The 20,055-nt window shown below is 36.6% G+C and overlaps 1 protein-coding gene across 1 annotated transcript in view; it reads right to left on the reverse strand.

Annotated features, from left to right (window-relative positions):
- PARP8 (poly (ADP-ribose) polymerase family, member 8) overlaps positions 1 to 20,055 on the reverse strand; it is a 279,531-nt gene that overhangs the window by 26,959 nt on the left and 232,517 nt on the right. The window contains exons 19-22 of the mRNA XM_006865763.1: positions 15,238 to 15,330; positions 10,389 to 10,514; positions 3,907 to 3,972; positions 1,176 to 1,243 (exon numbers count right to left, since the gene is read on the reverse strand). Coding sequence (XP_006865825.1) covers positions 1,176 to 1,243; positions 3,907 to 3,972; positions 10,389 to 10,514; positions 15,238 to 15,330 — 353 coding nt within the window. The remainder of the gene's footprint in view (positions 1 to 1,175; positions 1,244 to 3,906; positions 3,973 to 10,388; positions 10,515 to 15,237; positions 15,331 to 20,055) is intronic.

Consider the following 20,055-nt stretch of genomic DNA (forward strand, 5'->3'; position numbering starts at 1 on the left):
AGGAAGACCCCCAACGAGATGGATCAGCCAGGTAACATCATTGATGGACTCAAGTGTCGCAGCGGTAGTGAGGTTGGCCCAGGATCAGACATTGTTTCGTTCTGCTGTGCATGGGGTCGCTATGAGTCGGTTCCGACTCAATGGCACCTGACAACATTGTAAAATTTGGACTTACTGAAAGCTAAGTAACCAGAATCTTGAGATAGGAAGATTCTCTATTGTCCACCTTTACATAATATTTAAACAACTTTCTGGTAAGTAACATATCCATTCAGTCCAATTTCTATTTTATAATAATTGTTATATTTATATTATTACATGAAAGAATGGTGTTTTCCACAGCTTTTGAGAATTTTCAAAGAGACTAAATAAAACCCTTTAAAAGCTTTGTTGAGTAGATATTCTTGTCTTCATTTTGCAAATGAAAAATGAAAGTGCCACTGGCGGTTAGACTTTGGATTGCTAACTAAAGGTTGGTGGTCCAAACCCACCAATTGTTCTACAAGAGAAAGATGAGATTGTCTGCTCTCATAAAGATTTACAGTCTCAGAAACCCTATACAGAGTCACTAAAAGTCAGAATCTACTAGATGGGAGTGGGTTTGGTTACAGATTTCTTGTTTGTATCAAGGTGAGTTCTCAGAACACCTCTCCTACAGTCTGTATTGGAGGAATACTATATCTCTCACAATGAAATCTCTGAAACAGGGCATCTTCTGCAGTCACCAAAGAGTTAATCAAGTCTACACTGTCCTTGTTAAGAAAGCAAAATAGGCATTTTAGATAAGTTTTCAATAATAAAGGTTGGAACAATCAATTCCTTTTTTTTTTTCACTTAGTCCTCAGTTAACTAGAAAATTCAATGAACCAAAACACCACCCACACCAGCTAGGCATCTTTTTAAAAACTAGGAAAAAACTTCTGTCAAATGAGATTGTATATCCTTGTCATGTATCTGACAGCATATTCTCCCTGTTATGATATACAAGTTTTAATTAAGTGAGAGCCACTAAGGATTCCTGAATTGTAAAATTATTATCAGGGCTCTTAAGCTTGTAGGAAAACTGTAGCATTGCAGGTCTGGTAAAATAGGCATTTCTTTCAGAATTTCTTTTTTAAAGCAGGCAGCAAAAAACCATGCTGTTTTCATTAAGAAAAAAAACTGAAAATGTATACCATTGCAGTAGCGGATGAGCAAGGGGATCCTGTTTATCCATCTGCTTCTTGATTTCCAGATATGGTGCCTGGAAAAAAGTCATTACACTTCTTAATTTGCCTTAAAAATACATTTGTTTTTCCTTTTACTTTCCTGCCCCGCATTTTTACAAAAGGAATGGCAGATTTAACTGTTAGCTTAATCTAGTTAAACTTGAAAACTTGCATCCTTGGCATGTTAACAGTATTAACTACTCTAAGTCATTTCTCCTCAAGATTACCACTTTTAACTTTGAATATTAAAACAACATTTGGGATAGCTACTTGTCATGTTCATATGTGAGGCCATTTACTTACGTGTACAGTTTTGCATGATACAAATGGACAAAATATGCATAAAATATCATCTTTCTAAAAATATTTAATGAAATTGACTGAGACAAATTAACCATTTCAATCTCTGTAACAATATAAGTCTATCATTATGGAAACGTATTCTAGAAAATATGACAGGATAATGCTACATTTATTTGAAGAGACTTAAAGAATCCAATGTAATAAAACCTGAAAGCATTCCGATAAAGTCGAGAGTGAAAGAGGATACAGGGTTACTATTTCATCTTGACAGTGAAGACACTGAAGACACTGAGATATCAGGCAATTAACCAACTTGCCCAAGGTCAAAGGAACATCATTGATGAGCCAGTTACATAACTTTGGCCTCTAACTTCCTAGGCTGATGCTCGATCATCTACATCCTCTCGTATTAAAATAGCTTACATATGACCTAGAATTTTAAAGGATACAATTTTTGGCAGAGAGCTGATCCCAGAGTTAGAGTTGGTAGCTATTTATAAATACAAGAATGATTGGGGTCTAGGGTATACTATAAATACACTAAACCAAATTATTTTTCATAATTAGAAACACTTGCATAACTTCTGTAAGATATTGAAGTGGTCTCTTTTTACCCCTTATGTGAAAATGCATTTTATTGCTTTATTTCCCTTATATAAATAATAATGATTATTTGATAAAGAATTAAAAACATACAGAAAGGTGTGGCCATAGTAAAGCATCCAGAAAAGATGGTGGGTTTTAAGCAAATATTGCTATTGTTGTTAAGTGCTGCTGAGTAGGTTCTGACTCATAGTGAACCTGTACAGGGTTTTGGAGGAGCAGCTGGTGGCTTTGAACTGCCAACCTGTGGTTTGAAGTCCAGTGCTGATCCTACAGCACCATACTAAGAGTACTAGCATTCATAAAATATATTTTATAAATGACAGTTTATTTGTTATTGTTTGAAAATTTGGAGATACTCATACTATTTGAAAAATGCATGAATATTGAAAATTACATGAATAAATAAATTATTAAATTGCATTCTTTTTTATTGTCCTCTATGAACTGCAAGGTTGGTGGTTCAAGCTCACCTGCCACTCCCTGGAAACCCTATACAAGCTCGCAATGGTTTGGAACTGACTCAGTGGCACTTAACAATAATAACATAGTCCAGACTGAGTGCTAGAGGCATGCTTCTTTTCCCTCAAGCTTTTGAAAGAGGATGAGAAGTGGGAACCAAAGTCAGATAATTACTAAGATTGTTGTTGTTAAGTGCCTTCGAGTCGGTTCCGACCCATAGCGACCCTGTACAGGAGTTCCGAGGGGGGACAATATTTTGAGCTGGGGCAAGAAATAAGATATGTAACAGAAGAAAACAGGGAAGAAGAGAGGAGAATCAGATTTGAGAACGTGAAAACACACTTTTGCACACTGTCTTCAAAAAGAGAAATAGAGATGATTTTCTTGGTAAGAACTAAAACTGGACATCATCTTTACAAAGATTTACTGAGAGCTATGGGGATGTGGCTGGTGACTTCTAGGTAAAGAACTGTGGCTATTAGGAACAGGATGAGTGAGATGAGATCACAAGACGGATTGGGGATTAGGAGCTTCGTGGTGAAAGAATTCTCCTATTCCAGGTCCCAAGTGTCTCTAGGAGTAGTGCAAGGCCTGAAACCACCATAAACAGCATATAAAATGTGTGTTGTTGTTGTTTATTGCTAATTATTAATTTCTACTTACAATGTTAAGTTTTATACTTGTCTGCAAACCATTGTCAACGTAAAAGTCGGCAATAAGTATGTACTTTCCCACATACTCGACTACAGTCTAGTTACTGGTGGGACTTATATAATAAACCTTGACCTTTGCTTGCCAAAATCTTTCCTTCCAAAATCTCCGTAATGGACAAAAATATATACTCACACACACTAAGGAAATATGGGGTTTTGAAATGATGTTTTCAAGTTCTCCGTTCTATCTTATTTGCATTTTATAGGATATTTCTGTTTTTATTTTAACATTAAAACTGAGTATTAAATTTAACATTGAAACTGAAATTACTACCATTAATCCAGTTAACTTTCTAAGAAAATGTTAATCTTTGCTATCAAATCAAATATCTACTGACATACTGTCACATGCACAAAGATTTTGTTGACTTCAAGAGCAGAACACTGAGGTTACAACTATGAATTTGCATGCCAAAAGCCACAATGGCAGCATGTCAATACATGCTACAATTTTGTTAAAACGTATTCATAAAGCACAATTATACATTTCATACCAGTATGTCATATAATAAAAAGTACCCAATTCACTACATGGCTAGTACTCTCAGGCATCTTTAAAACATGATTTTAACTCAAGCAACATTGAACTGTACAAGACCAAAAGATGATATACTTACTTGTGTCATTTCTCTAATAGAAGTTATGCTATCCAGTGCTTTCATTACTCGGTCATAGTTTTTCTTCTGTTTGAACGTTAAAAAAAGAAGAAGAAGAAGACAAAAAAAAAGGTAATTACTTACATGCATTTGCAAGACAACTATCATTGCAGAACCATATTACTTCTATATGTGAATTTCCACCAAGTGCAGTTTGAAAGCAAGGACTATTTTTTTGTACATAAAAGGGAAGATGGATGCAAGATGGCTATAGGATTTATAATTAAGTCAGAAGCCAAAAAGGAAATAACAAAGACAGGACAAAGATTAGTATGCAAATCATGTTCAGTCATAGGATGAAAAAGCTACAAATACAAATTAGATAGTGGGCTCCCGGTTCTGGCTTTCATCATTAAAATACCAAGACATGATGAATAAAATTAAGTAAACCTAGCATCCTACTTGTCTGTTATTTTGTCATAATGTGGTAACTAGTGTGTTGCTGTGATTGCTGGAAGCTATGCCCCACTGGTGTTTTAAATAATTGCAGGGTTGCCAATGGTGGACAGGCTTCAGTGAAGTTTCAAAATTAAGAATAGACTAGGAAGAAGAAATAGGCAGTCCATTTCGAAGGGATTAACCACTGAAAACCTTATGTAGAGCAGTGTAATATTGTCTCTATAGTACAGAAAGAGGAGTCCCTAACATTGGAAGGCACATAAAATTTGACTGAGGAAGAGCTGTCTTTTCACTTTAATGATGTATATGGAGAGCAAAGCTTTCAAGATCTTGGTTTGCTGATAGGGCACGACTCAAATGAGAAGAAACAGCTGCAAACATCCATTAACAACTGGAACATGGAATGTAAGAAGCATGAATCTAGGAAAACTGGAAGTCATCAAAAATGAAATGGAATGCATAAAGACTTATATCCTAGATATTACTGAGATGTAATGGACTGATACTGACCATTTTGAATCAGACAATCATAACGTTCACTATGCTAGGAATGACAGACTGATGAGGAATGGTGTCACGTTCATTGTCTAAAAGGACATTTCAAGATCGATCTTGAAATACAACACTGTATGTGATAGGTCCTGGTGTGGCACTGTGGGTTAAGGTGCTGGACTGCAGATGGTTTGAACCACAAGGTTAACTGTTTACGTTAAACCAGCCACTCCTAAGAAACCCTATACAGGGTCACTATGGGTCAGAATCGACATGAAAGTACTTAATAACAACCATGAAAACAGTTCATACAACTATTGTTCAAATTATGCATTAACCATCAAAGTCAATGATGAAAAAATTGAAGAATTCTACTAACTTCTTCAGTCTGAAATTGATTAAATATGCAATCAAGATGCATTGATAACTATTGGTAACTGAAATATGAAAGTTGAAAACAAGGAGGAAGCATTAGTAATTGAAAACTTTGCCTTGGTTTTAGAAACAATGCCAGAGATTGCATGGATTAATTTTGTAAGACCAACGATTTACTCAAAGACAGTATCTTTTATCAACAACAGAAATGATGACTATACACATAGTCCGCACCAGACAAATAGACAGGAGTCAAGGTGACCATATCTGAGGGAAAAGATGATGGAGAAGTTCACCATCATCCAAAATAAGGCCAGGGGCTGACTGTGGAACACATCATCAATAGCTAATATTCAAATTCAGGCAGACACTGAAGAAAATTAAAGCAAGTCCACAATTGCCAAAATATGTCCTAGAGTATATCCCACCTAAACAACAACACATTTGACACACTGAACACTAATGACTGAGGCCAGATAAGTTGTGGGATGGCATCAAGAACATATATAAACAAAGCAAAAGGGCATTAAAAACACAAAAGAAGAAAAGGCCAATGTAAATGTCAAAACAGAGTTTCAAATTTACTTTTGGCCATAGAGTAGTAAAAAGAATGGAAGAAATGATAAAGTAAAAGAGCTATACAAAAAAAATTTCAAAGGGGAGCTACCTGGAGAAAATAAAGTAAAGTATTATTATGAAATGTGCAAAAATCTGGAGTTAGAAAACCCCAAAAAAGAACATGCTCTGCATTTCTCAATATGAAAGAACTGAAGAACAAATTCAAGCCTAAATTCCACCACTCGTCTCTCAGTTTGCCATACTCCAGTGATTTGCCTTTTGCTGTGATTCTACAAGCTATGCCACGGGTATTTTAAATACCAGTAAGGTCACCCATGGTGAACCGATTTCAGATGAATAGGAAGGAGGAAAAATGGACTGCTTCTGAATACTTAGTCACTGAAAGCCTTATGACTATCAGTGGAAAACTGTCAGAGAGCACCAGAGAACATTCAATATTGAAATATGATGAAGAGCACCAGAATATTGGCAGATAGAGTGCTGGAAGGTGAGCACTTCAAGTTGAAAGGCAGTCAAAATACGACTGAGGAAAAACTACCCCCTCAGAGTAGAACAGCGTAGTGGTTACGAATCGGGCTGTGAACCGCAAGGTCAACAGTTCGAAACTACCAGCGGTTCCGCGGGAGAAAGACGAGGCATTCTGCTCCCGTAAAGATTTACAGCCTTGGAAACCCTGTGCAGGGTCGCTATGAGTCGGAACCGACTCCACGGCACTCAACAACAACAACAACAGAGTAGAACTGGCCATGATGATGTAAATAGAGCAAAGCCTTTGAAACCTGCATTTGTTGATGATGGAGCACTGCTCAAAATGAGGAGACAGATACTGAAGCAGATGTCCAAGGTGCACTGAAGGCATTAGACAAGAACAAGGTTCCGGGAATTGATGGAATACAAATTGAAATCTTTCAACAAACTGATGTGGCACTGGAGGCATTCAATTATCTATGCCAAGAAATTTGGAAGACAGCTACCTAGCCAATTGATTAGAAGAGACCCATATTTGTGCATATTCCAAGGACAGGTGATGCAAAGGAATGGGAAACTCATCAGAAAATATCATAAATATTGTAAGCAAGTAAAATTTTGCTAAAGACAGTTAAAAACATCTATAGCAGTACATTGACAGCGAACTGCCAGAGGTTCAAGCTGGTTTCAGAAGAGGAAGTGGAATGAGGGCTGTCATTGCTGACATCAGATGGATCTTGGCTGAAAGCAGAGTTTATCAGAAAGACAGTTACCTGTGCTTTATTGACTAGGCAAAGACTTTTGAGTGTGTGGATCATGACACGATATGGACAACATTGAGGAGAATGAGTATTCTGGAACACTTAATTCTGCTCACAAGGAACCTGTACAAAGACCAAGACGCAATTGTTTGAACAGAACAAGGGAATATTGAATAGTCTAAAATTAGGAAAGGTGTGTGCCAGGATGTTATTCTTTCACCATACTTATTCTATCTGTAAGCTGAGTAAATAATTTGAGAAGCTGTATTACATGAAGAAACACATGGCACCAGGGTTGGAGAAAGACTCAACAATTTGAGATATGCAGATGATATAACCTTGCTTGCTGAAAGCGAAGAAGACTTAAAATACTTATTGATGAAGATTAAAGACCTCAGTATGGGTTGCACATCAATTTAAAGAAAACAAAAATTCTTCACCACTGGACCAATAAACAACATCCAAATAAATGGAGAAAAGATTGATGCTGTAAATACTTCATTTTACTTGGATCAACCAATGATACTCATGAAAGCAGCAGTCAAGACATTAAATGACGCACTGCACAATACCTCTTTAAAGTGTTCAAGAGCAAAGATGTCATTTTGATGACTAAGATGGGCCTGATCCAAGTCACAGTATTTTCAATAACCTCAAATGCATGGGAAAGTTGGACAGTGATTAAGATGACGTAGAAGAATTGATATATTTGAGTTATGGTGTTGGAAGAGAATATTAAAAGTGCCATGGAGTGCTAAAAGAACAAACAAATCTGTATTGGAAGAAGTACAGCCAGAATGCTACTTAGAAGACAAAATGGACAGACTTTGTCTCATACTTCGGACATATCGTCAGGAGGGACCAGTCTCTAAACAAAGACACAATGCTTGGTAAAGTGGAGGGTCAGTGAAAAAGAGGAAATCCCCCAACCGGATTGACTGCCACAGTGGCAGCAGCAATAGACTCGAGAGTAACAATGACTGTGAGGTTGGCACAGGACGGGCAGTGTTTCTTTCTGTTGTTCATGGGGTCACGATGAGTCGGTACCAACTGGACGGCACCTAACAACAACAACAATGGGAAAAATAGTGAATGATTCAGGAAGCATCAAAAGAAGATGGAAAGAATACGTAGAGTCATTGAACCAAAAAAGAATTGGCTGACATTCAACCATTTCCACAGGTAGCATATGATGAAGATCCATATGATGGTATGGAAGGAAGATGCTCAAAGAAAGGTGACTCTACAGAATGCAAAAATCATCGAATAATACCATTAATATCATAAGAAAGTAAAATTTAGCTGAAGACTACAGCAGTACATCAATAGGGTGCTGACAGAAATTCAAGTTGAATTCAGAAGACAGCATGGAATGAAAATATCATTGCTGATGTCAGATGGATCTTGGCTAGAAACAATACCAGAAAGACTTTCTGTATGCATTTTATTAACTACATAAAGGATTTGACTGTGTGGATGATAACAAACTATGGATAAATATTGTGAAGAATGGGAATTCCAGATCACTCCACTGTGCTCATGCAGAAGCAAGAGGCAGTTGTTCAAATAGAACATGGGGATATTTCTGTCTAAATTCAGGAAAGATATGCATCAGAGTAGTATCAATTCACCATATTTATTCAATCTGCATGCTGAGCTAATAATTCAATAAGTTGAACTATATGAAGAATGCAACAGCAGAAATAGAGGAAGTCTCATAACAACTTTCAATACGCAGATGACACAATGTTGTTAGCTGAAAGTGAAGAATACAGCTTTCATAGTGCATTAAAACCCAGTGTAAAGAAAACAAAAATCCTCCTAACTAGACTGAAAAATGACATTAATAAATGGAGAAAAGATGGAACTTGTTAAGGATTTCATTTTATTTGGATCCACATCAATGCTCATGGAAGCAGCAGTCAAGAAATCAAATGATGTATCTGCAATGAGTAAGTTTGCTGCAAGAGTCCTCTCTAAAGTATTCAGGAGCAAAAATGCCACTTTGAGGCATCAGGTATGTCTCACTCAAGCTCTGATATTTTCAATTGCGTCATGTGCATGAGGAAGCTAGACAATGAACAAAAACTCTGAAGAATTAAGGCATTTTAATTATGGTGTTGGTGAAGAATACTGAAAGTACCACGGACTGCCAGAAGAACAAACAAATCTGTCTTGGAACAAGTACAGCCAGAATGCTCCTTGGAAGCAAAGATGGCAAGATTTTGTCTCACACACTTTGGCCATGTTATCAACAGGGACCCAGTCTCTGGAAAAGGACATTATGCTTAATAAAATGGAGGCTCATTGAAAAAGAGGATTGTCATAGTGGCTGTAACAATGTGCCCAAACATAACAATAGCTGAAAGCATGGTTCAGGACTAGGCAGTTTTCATTTCTGTTGTGTACACAGGGTTGCTATGAGTTGAACCTGACTCGACATCTCCTAACAGCAACAAGAAGCCTTCTCAATTACAAAATTTCATTTTAAATCTCACAGTTGTTTTTCAGTTTCTTTTGATTGGTAGATTGTTATCAAGAGAATGACTAATAAATGTGTAAATGAAAGCATATACATAAAAATGAAAGTTCATTTTTAAATATAATTATATAACTGTGAGTACTGATGCCAAGATGAAGGAAGAAAATATTTTCCAAGGCAATTTTTCACAGTCATTATTATTATAAAATTATTTCAAGAAGACACCAAGGCAATTTTAGCTCTCATGCAATTTGAAATTTTTGGTATTTCAAAAGGAATCTGTCTAATCTCTGTGCATATTTACAAATTGTTTTCTTATTAAATGCCAGCTAAATCTACAATAGGAATTCAACTTTCACCTTGTTTAAGTTATTATGGGGCTAGTGAAGCAAGGGCACATGAAGTGAAAATACAAAATGAAAAAGAAAACTGGTCTCTTTACCTGGGTTCCTTAAAATTATAAAGAGGTTACATATGCCAGAATACAAAAAAATACAGATAATAAAATGAAGAGAATCATACTGAGCATTGCAAATTCAGTCTGATAGAAGCATTTACCTACCTATCAAGAGGACAGGATATGTAAAGATCAGATCTTGAGGAGATTAATTAGACCAGGTTTCATGAAAATGAAATCTTGATAATGATTTTAAAGGAGAAAAGAAGTGGGGAGGTGGGAGAATATGCAAAAGACTGAAGGTGGATGCAAATAAAGTATTCTGAACAAGAATCGTGGTTACTAAATGGTTCGCAGAGTCCAGGAGAGGTCATGGGCACAGTTGGTGAGGTAGAGATTAAGACGGAAAGAAGAGCTAAACACACTAAACAGAAATGATGGTGAAAGGATCATTCAGAATTATGGTTGATGTTCCAGGATAACTACTTACCCTGGGGTTGAAGGCCAGCATCTGAGGATCATTAGGATCTACTACAGAAGGATATGGCTCGAAAATGACAACTTTCCTAGGAGATTCCAACGCAGATCTACACATGGACACTAGAAGATCTACCACCTTGAAATACACACATGAAGTAGTTACTATCCACTAGTTACTGTCCCATTGTTTCTGTCTTTCACGGTATCATAAATTCATTAGAAGATCCTCAGCACTCCTTTCAGCCTCTCAGATCTGTTAGTCTGTACTTTAAACCAAATTTGATGAACCTGACCACTAATAACGAATACATGCTGCTTACAATTCATCACATCCTAATGTGTCTTTGGAGTTCTGTAGGATAATGCGCTGGAATGCAAGGTCGGTGGTTCAAACCCACCAGCCATTCCTCAGAAATCCTATACAGTGTTGCTATGAATCAGAGCTGACTCGATGGCATTTAACAACGTGTCTTTACCATGAGCACATATTACATGTTAAGCTTGTTCTAGGCCTATGGTTGGAGTCCTGGTGAACCACAGGGTCAGTGCCTCTTGGAAGCCCTATACTGGGTTGGTATGAGTAGGAACTGACTTGACAACAAAGCCCCTATGGTTAGATAAACTATGAGACAAGTCCCCTGGATCTCAGAGTCTACATTCTAATGAGTAAAACATATAATAAATTAATTAAAGAAATATACACTTATATAGTATTTCTGGTAGTGTTAAATGCTGTACAAAGCTGGCATTGCACACTTAGGCAGTAGTGGGTATTGTTTTCTTAGAGACACTAGGGAAGGTCTCTCTAATGGGGTGATATTTTCCAGGGGTCTAGGAAGCAAGGGAAGGGGAACTTAGGGACAGACTGTTCCAGGTGAAAGATACCAAAAATGGAGAAATGGAATGAGTGTGGACTGCTCCAAGAATAGTAAATCCCCTGACATTATCTTACCTCCACAATAGCTTTCCTTATAAATCATACTAGGACTGCTTTGCAGAATTTACTTAGAAATAGGCTACATGGCAGTTAACAGCGCTGCTCTGAAGGCAATTATTACCACACATCCTTCCCCAGTCCTCAAAACAAATATGACTCAGGCAACTGAATCAAGAAAACTGATAATGTCTAAATGCTTACCAGTTTAGGAGAGAGCTCACCAGAATAAACGTTATCTACAGTCTGAAAACTGGGACTTAATGGGGAAGCAGCAGATCTTTTGAAGGAACACTATTTCTAGAAAGTTTTAAAACAGTTATTTTGAAAATAAATGAAAAGTTTAAGAAGGAACAATTTTTGATTTAGCAGTTTATAGGAGAAGGGCATTTAACCTAATGACAGTTGTTGTTAAGTGCTGTTGACGCATAGGGATTCCGTATAGGGTTTCTAAGAAGCAGCTGATGAGTTTGAACCACCAACCTCATGATTCAAACTGACCTATGATCGAGTGCTTATCCTACAGTGCCACAACAGGACTCCAGTGACAATAACGTTCAATATGGTATGTGTATTCACAAGTTTTCCCACTCAGTTACAGCATCCAGAATTTCCAGTGACCTCACTGAAACTACTGTGCATGTTGTTGTTGTTGTTGTTAAGTGCCATCGAGTCGGGTCCGACCCATAGCGACCCTGTACAGGGTTTCCGAGGGTGTAAATCTTTACGGGAGTAGAAAGCCTCATCTTTCTCCCGCGGAGCGGCTGGTAGTTTCGAACCGCTGACCTTAAGGTTCGCAGCCCGATTCGTAACCACTACGCTACCAGAGCGTATGAAAGATCATTAAATAAAATGACCCAAAGAACACGAATACAGATATCAACAGGACTCACTCAGAACACAATAGAACTGAAACAATTAATATGAAACAGCTGATATACCATTTCATATAAATATACTTAGAAAAATAATTCATTTCCATATAATGACTAGTTATATGTCTAGAATATAAGGGCAGAATGAAAGCAGTGAAAAAAAAAATTACTTTGTGGAATAAAATCACAAAATTCTCTGATCTTTGGTCCTTGATCTTTAGAGTTGAATCACTGAACTGACTGACCTGACCAAACACATGGGCTTTGTAGGTATTTCATTATATATCCAAAAGCTAAAAACCATTATTTTTGAAGATGTATCTGTAGAAGAGACAAAAAAAAAAGACCATTACTCTATTAAGGAGCCCTGGTGGCGCTGTAGGCTAGGCACAGGACTGCAAACCACAAGGCCAGCAGTGTTCAAGCCCAATAACCACTATGCAGGTGAAAGATAAGGCTTTCTGCTCCCATAAATATTTACAGCCTCAGAAACTCTATACAGGGTCACTATGAGTCAGAATAGACTCAGTGAAAGTGGGTGGGTGTTATTCTATTATAAACTGTCCCTACACTGTTAGCATGTCTTCGTTTTCCCTTCTTATCAATAATTTAGTATTTCTACACTGTTTTCCTCTTAAAAAACAAAACAAAACCAGTTTAGCCTTTATATCCAATAAAATGAACAAGAATTAAATGTATTACTTGAAGAATTTTTACTTATCTGTACATATACAAGTACAAACAGGCATGCAAATATATACATATATTTTTCCCTTAGGAAAAATATCATGCAGTATTTTCAAACTGTACTTAATTATGAAATCATCCCCCCATTAATCATGTGACAATGTTCTACTACAAACTATTTTTCATCTATCATGCACTACCACCTCACTCTAGGAGCTCTGGGAGCATAGCGGTTTCAAGTTGGACTGATAACCTCAAGGTCAGCAGTTGGAAACTACCAGCGGTTCCGTGGGAGAAAGGTGAGGCTTTCTGCTCCTATAAAGAGTTCTACCTCAGAAAGTCTTTACAGGGTCTCTATAAATTGGAACTGATTCCATGTGACGCAACCACATCACTTCATATTTCATCAAGTGGATTTGTGAAATAGTTTACATAATAAGACAAATAACTACTTTATAACATATAGAAAGCTAAAGATGTCTATATTAATCATTTTAACTTCATCTAGTGTTAATACTGGCTGTATGGTAGGTTGTTATTGCTATTAAATGCCGTCTTCTCAGTTTGAACTCATAGTGACCTTGTATAGGGTTTCCAAGAGTGACTGGTGGGTTTAAATGGCCAACCTTGCAGTTAGCTTTTGGTTAGCAGTCCAGTGCTTATCATACAGCACCATACCGGGACTCCTATACTGTAGGTATTCAGTATTTACTGGGGAAAAAAATGAATTATGTCTGTTGCATAATTGTTTTGCCCAACCAACTTTGTAACTTTTATCGCCGAGAAACTGGCAATTCCTTTTATATTTGGCACCCTTTTGATTACTGGTGAGGCAGAATATTTTTTTCAAGTTGTCTTAATTTTTTTTACTAACTTTATAACTATTTTTATGAGTTGTATAGTTATTTCCTCAACTTATTCTGGTTTTTATCTCCATTATTGTTAATTCTTTAGGTAATTATGTTTGTTTCCAAATAAACTTCTTAAAAGTTAGATATTAATGTTCACTATTTTTTCAAGTAAGAAATGTACAGTATGCATGGAGTCATATGTGTTCATCATTTCCTTTATGATTTCTTATAACTGTGTAAATTCATCACTATATCATTAGTTTTACTCCTCTCTAGTTTGCGTACTTTTTATACAACAAAATACCTTTAACCCACTTGGAATTAACTTTTACGTACATTGTAACATGAACAGCTAAAGTGATCCTCTCTGATGTTGTTACCATTTCACGTATTACTAAGTTCTTTTCATTTCAAAATAAATTGATATGATGCCGCTGTTAAAATAACACTGAGCTGTATGTTTTTGCAAGGAGCTCTGGTAGTGTAGTGGTTACGAGTCGGGCTGCCAACTTCAAGGTCAGCAGTTCGAAACTACCAGTGGTCCATGGGAGAACGATGAGGCATAACGCTCCTGTAAAGATTTACAGCCTCGGAAACCCTGTGCAGTGTCACTATGAGTTGGAACCGACTCCACGGAACTTAACAACAACAATATGTTTTTGTATGTGGTTGGCCTGTTATTGTTGTTGTTAAATGCCATCAAATTGGTTCCAACCAATAGTGACCCTGTATAGGGTTTCTAAGGAACGGCTTGTGAGCTTGAACCACCGACCATGAGGTTCAAACCGACCTTAATCCACAGTGCCATACCAGTACCCCGTACATTTTTAGGTGCCATCAAGTCGGCTCTAGCCTGTCCTACAGTGTCACTATGAGTGGAAATGGATTCAACAGCAGGTTTTTTGTGCATGTAAGTGTTTTGGTAACCTATCTTAATTAACATTCTTTGGTAGAATTTTGTTTGAAATTTTTTTTGTTTTATTCTTTAAGCTAAATTAGTAGTTTAGCCATGTTCCATAATTTAAAAAGTAATAATGGAAATTTTGATAGGAATTACAAAAATTAATAAATTTGAGCATCCTTCCTTTTATTTTTTCCTATCCAAATACAGAATGCTTCTCTACCTCCAAGTTGTTTCTTTGTTTTTATATTGTTCTTGACGTCATATACACTGTTTAGAGTAAACATTTTTGTGACAGTGTAACATGACAAATGTGAAATAAATTTTACACAAAGCATGCGTGAATGTTCCAATGATGTAACGTTACTATAGAAGAAATAATAACAATTATGTCTTAATAAAAGTTGGTTTAATGTTTCCACTTATGAAAGCATACATTAGCTAAACAGAGAAAAATATGGCTTATATCTAAAAATTTCAAATGCCTGTTTTTTTAATTTGGCAGCAAGTTATCAAAAAACTGCCCAAAAGAATAGCAAAGAGAACATTAATGAACTGAAACAACTTTTTCAAATCAAAACAAAGAAATAATTAGTATCATATGCTACTACCTGAGCCCCAGTTGCTATTTCATCAGCAGCTTCATTCATTACTCCCAGGGTTTGGAAAGCAAATACACACAGCTCTCGTTCACACACGGTAGGCTACAAAACAAAAGGGGATCAATAACCACACGTGTGCCTTCTCCCAATTCCTAAATGAAATCGACAACATGCCACATAAAGCCAAAAGGAAAGTATGGCACTTTATTTTATAAAATTAAATTTATAAGTTTAAGTAAAAACCATTCAAGTCTTTCACTATTATTCTAATATAGTGACTAACTACCTATTCATAGTGTACCAATTAAAGGCCTTAATACTGAGTCACAAAAATTGCACATTTCAGTTAGGTTAATTACACTTGGAATTAAAATCATTAACAAAAGATACAAATATCCTTAAAAATAAAAGTCCATCTCTCCTGAAAAAGACAAATACTCAAGTTGTGACATAATAAAACATGGTTAAACACAAAAGCTATATAAAACCAATATGAAAAAAGAATTTTCCTTTTTTTCTACTTTTCTTTGGAAGAAATAGCATGACTGTGCTTACTTGCTACCTAGCTCTTGAATGATTGCTTTTGTAATAGAGATTTTTTGACTTCAGTAACCTCTTGAAGTCAACTGCACTGATATATAAACTCTGCAATTGCTTTAGAAACGCTCTCATCTTTCAAATCTAATATGGTGTCATCCATTTGATTTATCTTATCTCCTGCGTTACATTGCATTAGGCAGCTGATGAAGCCTAACATGATGCAATCCATGGTGCTGCTGCACAGCGACAAAAGGCATTTGTTAGTGACACTGCTACTATGCTCACTCATTTCAGAGGACAGCTTGGTCTACTGCTTAACCAGTGGGGAAGTATAGTCCCATTCTGTACATCCTTTATGGCTATTAAGTCTGACCAACCACAACGATGTCTGGTTGACCTTCCCCAAAGAGAACATTAGACAAAAGGATTGATATATTTCCTTTGTCTGCCTTCAAAGTATAGTGCAATTTCAATTTTAGAAATGTAAGGAGTAACTTTATTGAAGAAATAACTTAGTTGAAGAAAATTCTTCATCCACAGAAGCTATGCATTGATGACATATTTACACACGTATGTATGAGTTGGCTTCACAAAGTTTGTGGAAAAATTACACTGCTTTATACTCCATATTTTTCCATGAACTTTTTGAAGCTTCCTCACATTTAGCTATACTTTGTAGTTGTTGTTGTTAAGTGTCGTCGAGGTGGTTCCAACTCCAAGCGACCCTGTATAGAGTTTCCAAGGAGTCGCTGGACTGCTGACCTTGTGGTTCACAGTCCAGTGCTGATCCTACAGCTCCACACCAGGAGAAGACTATTCAGTTTCTACTTTTACTTGAATGCTTAATCTGTACGTAATTTTCTTCTGCTTTCTGTATGTATCAATGAGTAAATATGTATATTGTATCATCAAATTTCCTAATGACATTGAACTAGATTTTTGTTAGTGTACTCTAGATCATAAAGAATAATACGGCCTGAAATAATAATGGCAAGCATTTACTGGACATTCATTATCATGTAAAATGCTATGTTGGTCACTTTAAATGCACAAATTTAAAGTGTAAAGGATTCATATGAAAACAATGAAGATTACTCTTGAAAATATTAAAGTCATAGGCAAATACTAACATACAAGGTACTTCATCTTTAATAATAGTTCCATTACAGAACACTCTCATAAGGGATTCATTTTTATTTAAACTTTGGACAATTAGATATAATTACTCTGTGACCATGCAAACATGTATAAAAACTCACATACTCATTAACTTCAAGGACAATAAAAATTATCCACTCAGTCCCAAATTCTTGCTTCAGATGACAGAAATTAAATGAAGTAAAATACCTGCTACATTAGGTTGAAAAGCAAATTTAAAAATTTAACATAATTTTGTTTTTTTAATTCAGAAATAAACAATAGACAAAGTTAATCTTACATATCTCCATTGGCACACTTAGCAACAAACCCTAGGTATTCATATACCTAAGTTTATCTCAATTGTTTAGCAATTTCACCCAGGCCTCCAAATTCTCTATCTCAGGAAATAAGCAAACTTTAAATATTTCCATAATATTTCCTTCTGCATTTCTGTTTCATTCACCTCCTGAAACTATTTCTGACCTCTACATATCTAAAGCACACTGGCATTCCAAATACCTATTATTTTAAATAATAAACTTGTATTTCACATGATGAAACTATCATTCTTTTATGAACTCTTTTTTCTGTCTTTTGTTTCTTAGGTTCAAAAGTGGTTCTGCCTCTCATATTCCAATGTAGCTGATATCCAGGAATATCCTGTTACTATAACTGTGTAATATCTTGAAACGTGATGCCTTTCTTTCTCAATTTGTCATTACTGGCATAGTAAATCATTATTGTTAGATTCAAAATGGCCAATACCAGTCAATTTCATGTTACTAATGCCTAGAATATTCATCTTTCAGTGTACCATTTCAATGTTGACCACTTCCAATTTTCCTAGATTCATACTGCGCATATTCCATCTTCCGATCATTAATGGATTTATACAGCTCTTTTTCCTTAACATGAGTTCTACCCAATCAGCATATAAAGGTTCCCAAAGTTTGACTCCATTCATGTCATCAGAGTCAGCTGTACTTTGACGACAGCGTCTTCTTCAGGCATATTTTGAGTGCCTTCCCATCTGAAGGGGTCAACTTCCAGTACTGTACTGACAACATTCTAGTGCTATTCATGCTTCTATATTCAATATTCTGGTGCTATCTGACGGTGTACCATTGCTATTTATAAGGTTTTCAGTGGCTAAACATACTGGACTGCTGGTGTGGAGCTGTATGACAAGCAATGGACTGTTAACCAGAAGATCGGCAGTTCAAACTCAACAGCTACTTGTTGGAAACTCTACACAGGGTCGTAATGAATTGGAACTGAAGCAACAGCACTTATAAATAATAATAAAAAACATTCAGAAGTAGTTTGGCTCTCATCCCTCCTAGTCTGTCTCAGTTTAGAAGTTCAGCTAAAATCTGTCCACCAAGGCTGACCCTGCTGGTATTTAAATACTAGTGGCACTGTGTCTACTATCACAACAAAAAAGTCACTGCAGTACAACAAACTAAGTTAATATCACTATTATTCAAACTAATTCAACAATCACTAAAGCCACTGATGATGACTTTTAAGAATTCTACCAACTTCTTCAAGAAAGTGATGCGGCACTGGAGGCACTTACTCATCTATGCCAAGAAATTTGGAAGACAACTATCTGGCCAACTGATTGGAAAAGATCCATATTTGTGCCCATTCCAAAGAGAGGTTACCCAATGGAATATGAAATTCATTGGACAATATCTTTGATATACCATGTGAGTAAAGTTTTACTCAAGGTAATACAGAAACAACTGCAAGCATACATTAACAGAGAACTTCCAGAGATTCAAGTTGGATTCAGAAGACGATGTGGAATGAGGGGTATCATTGCTGATAGCCAATGGATCTTGGCTGAAAGCAGAGAATATCAGAAAGATGTTTACCTGTGCTTTATTGACTATGCAAAGACTTTCGACTGTGTGGCTCATGACAAGCTATGGGCAACATTGCGAAGTATGAGTTTTCCAGAACACTTAATTGTGCTCATGAGGAATCTGTACACGGATCAAGAGGCAATTGTTTGAATAGAACATGGGAACATTGAATAGTTTAAAATGAAGAAAAGTGTGCGGCAGGGTTGTATTCTTTCATCATACTTATTCAACCTGTATGCTGAGCAAATCATCCGAGAAGCTGGGTTATATGAAGAAAAACATGGCATCAGGATTGGAGGAAGACTCGTTAATAACCTGCCATATGCAGATGATATAACCTTGCTTGCTGTAAGTGAAGACTTAAAATATTTACTGACGAAGAACAAAGAGCGCAGCCTTGAGTATGGATTGCATCTCAATGTAAAGAAAACAAAAATCCTCACCAATGGACCAATAAACAACATTTTTATCAACGGAGATAAGAATGAAGTTGTCAAGGACTTCATTCTTCTTGGATCAACTATCAACACTTATGGAAGTAGCAGTCGAGAAGTCAAACGACTTTTTTGTATTGCATTAGGCAAATCTGCTGCACAAGACCTTTTAAAAGTGTTGAAGAATGAAGATATCAGCTTTAGGACTAAGGTGCGCCTGACCTAAGCCAAGGTATTTTCAATAGCCTCATACGCATGTAAAAGCTGGACAGTGAATACGGAAGACTGTAAAAGAATTGATGTTTTTGAGTTATGGTGTTGGAGGAGAATATTGAAAAGTGCCATGGGCTGCCAAAAGAACCAACAGACCTGTGTTGGAAGAACTGCAGCCAGAGTGCTCCTTGGAGGCCAGGGATGGTCAAACTTCGTCTCTTGTACTTCGGACATATTGTCAGGAAGGACCAGTTGCTGGAGAAGGATATCATGTTTGGTAAGGTAGAGGGTTAGAGAAAAAGAAGAAGACCCCCAGCGAGATGGATTTGGCAAAGTGGCAGCATCAATGTGCTCAAGCGTGGCAACAATTATGAGGTTGGCCCAGGACTGGGCAGTGTTTCGTTCTATTGTTGCTATAAGGTCGCTATGAGTCAGTACCGACTCGATGGCACTTAACAACAACAAAACAACAACCAACTTCGTCAGTGTGAAATTGATCAAACATGAATCAAGATGTATTGATTGTCACTGGTGATTAGAATGCAAAGATTGGAATCAAAGAGGAAGGATAAGTAATTGGAAACTATGACTTTGGTGACAGAAACCATGTTGGAGATCACATGATAGAA

Source organism: Chrysochloris asiatica, unplaced genomic scaffold, assembly GCF_000296735.1.
Source record: "Chrysochloris asiatica unplaced genomic scaffold, ChrAsi1.0 scaffold00082, whole genome shotgun sequence".
Classification (NCBI taxonomy): domain Eukaryota; kingdom Metazoa; phylum Chordata; class Mammalia; order Afrosoricida; family Chrysochloridae; genus Chrysochloris; species Chrysochloris asiatica.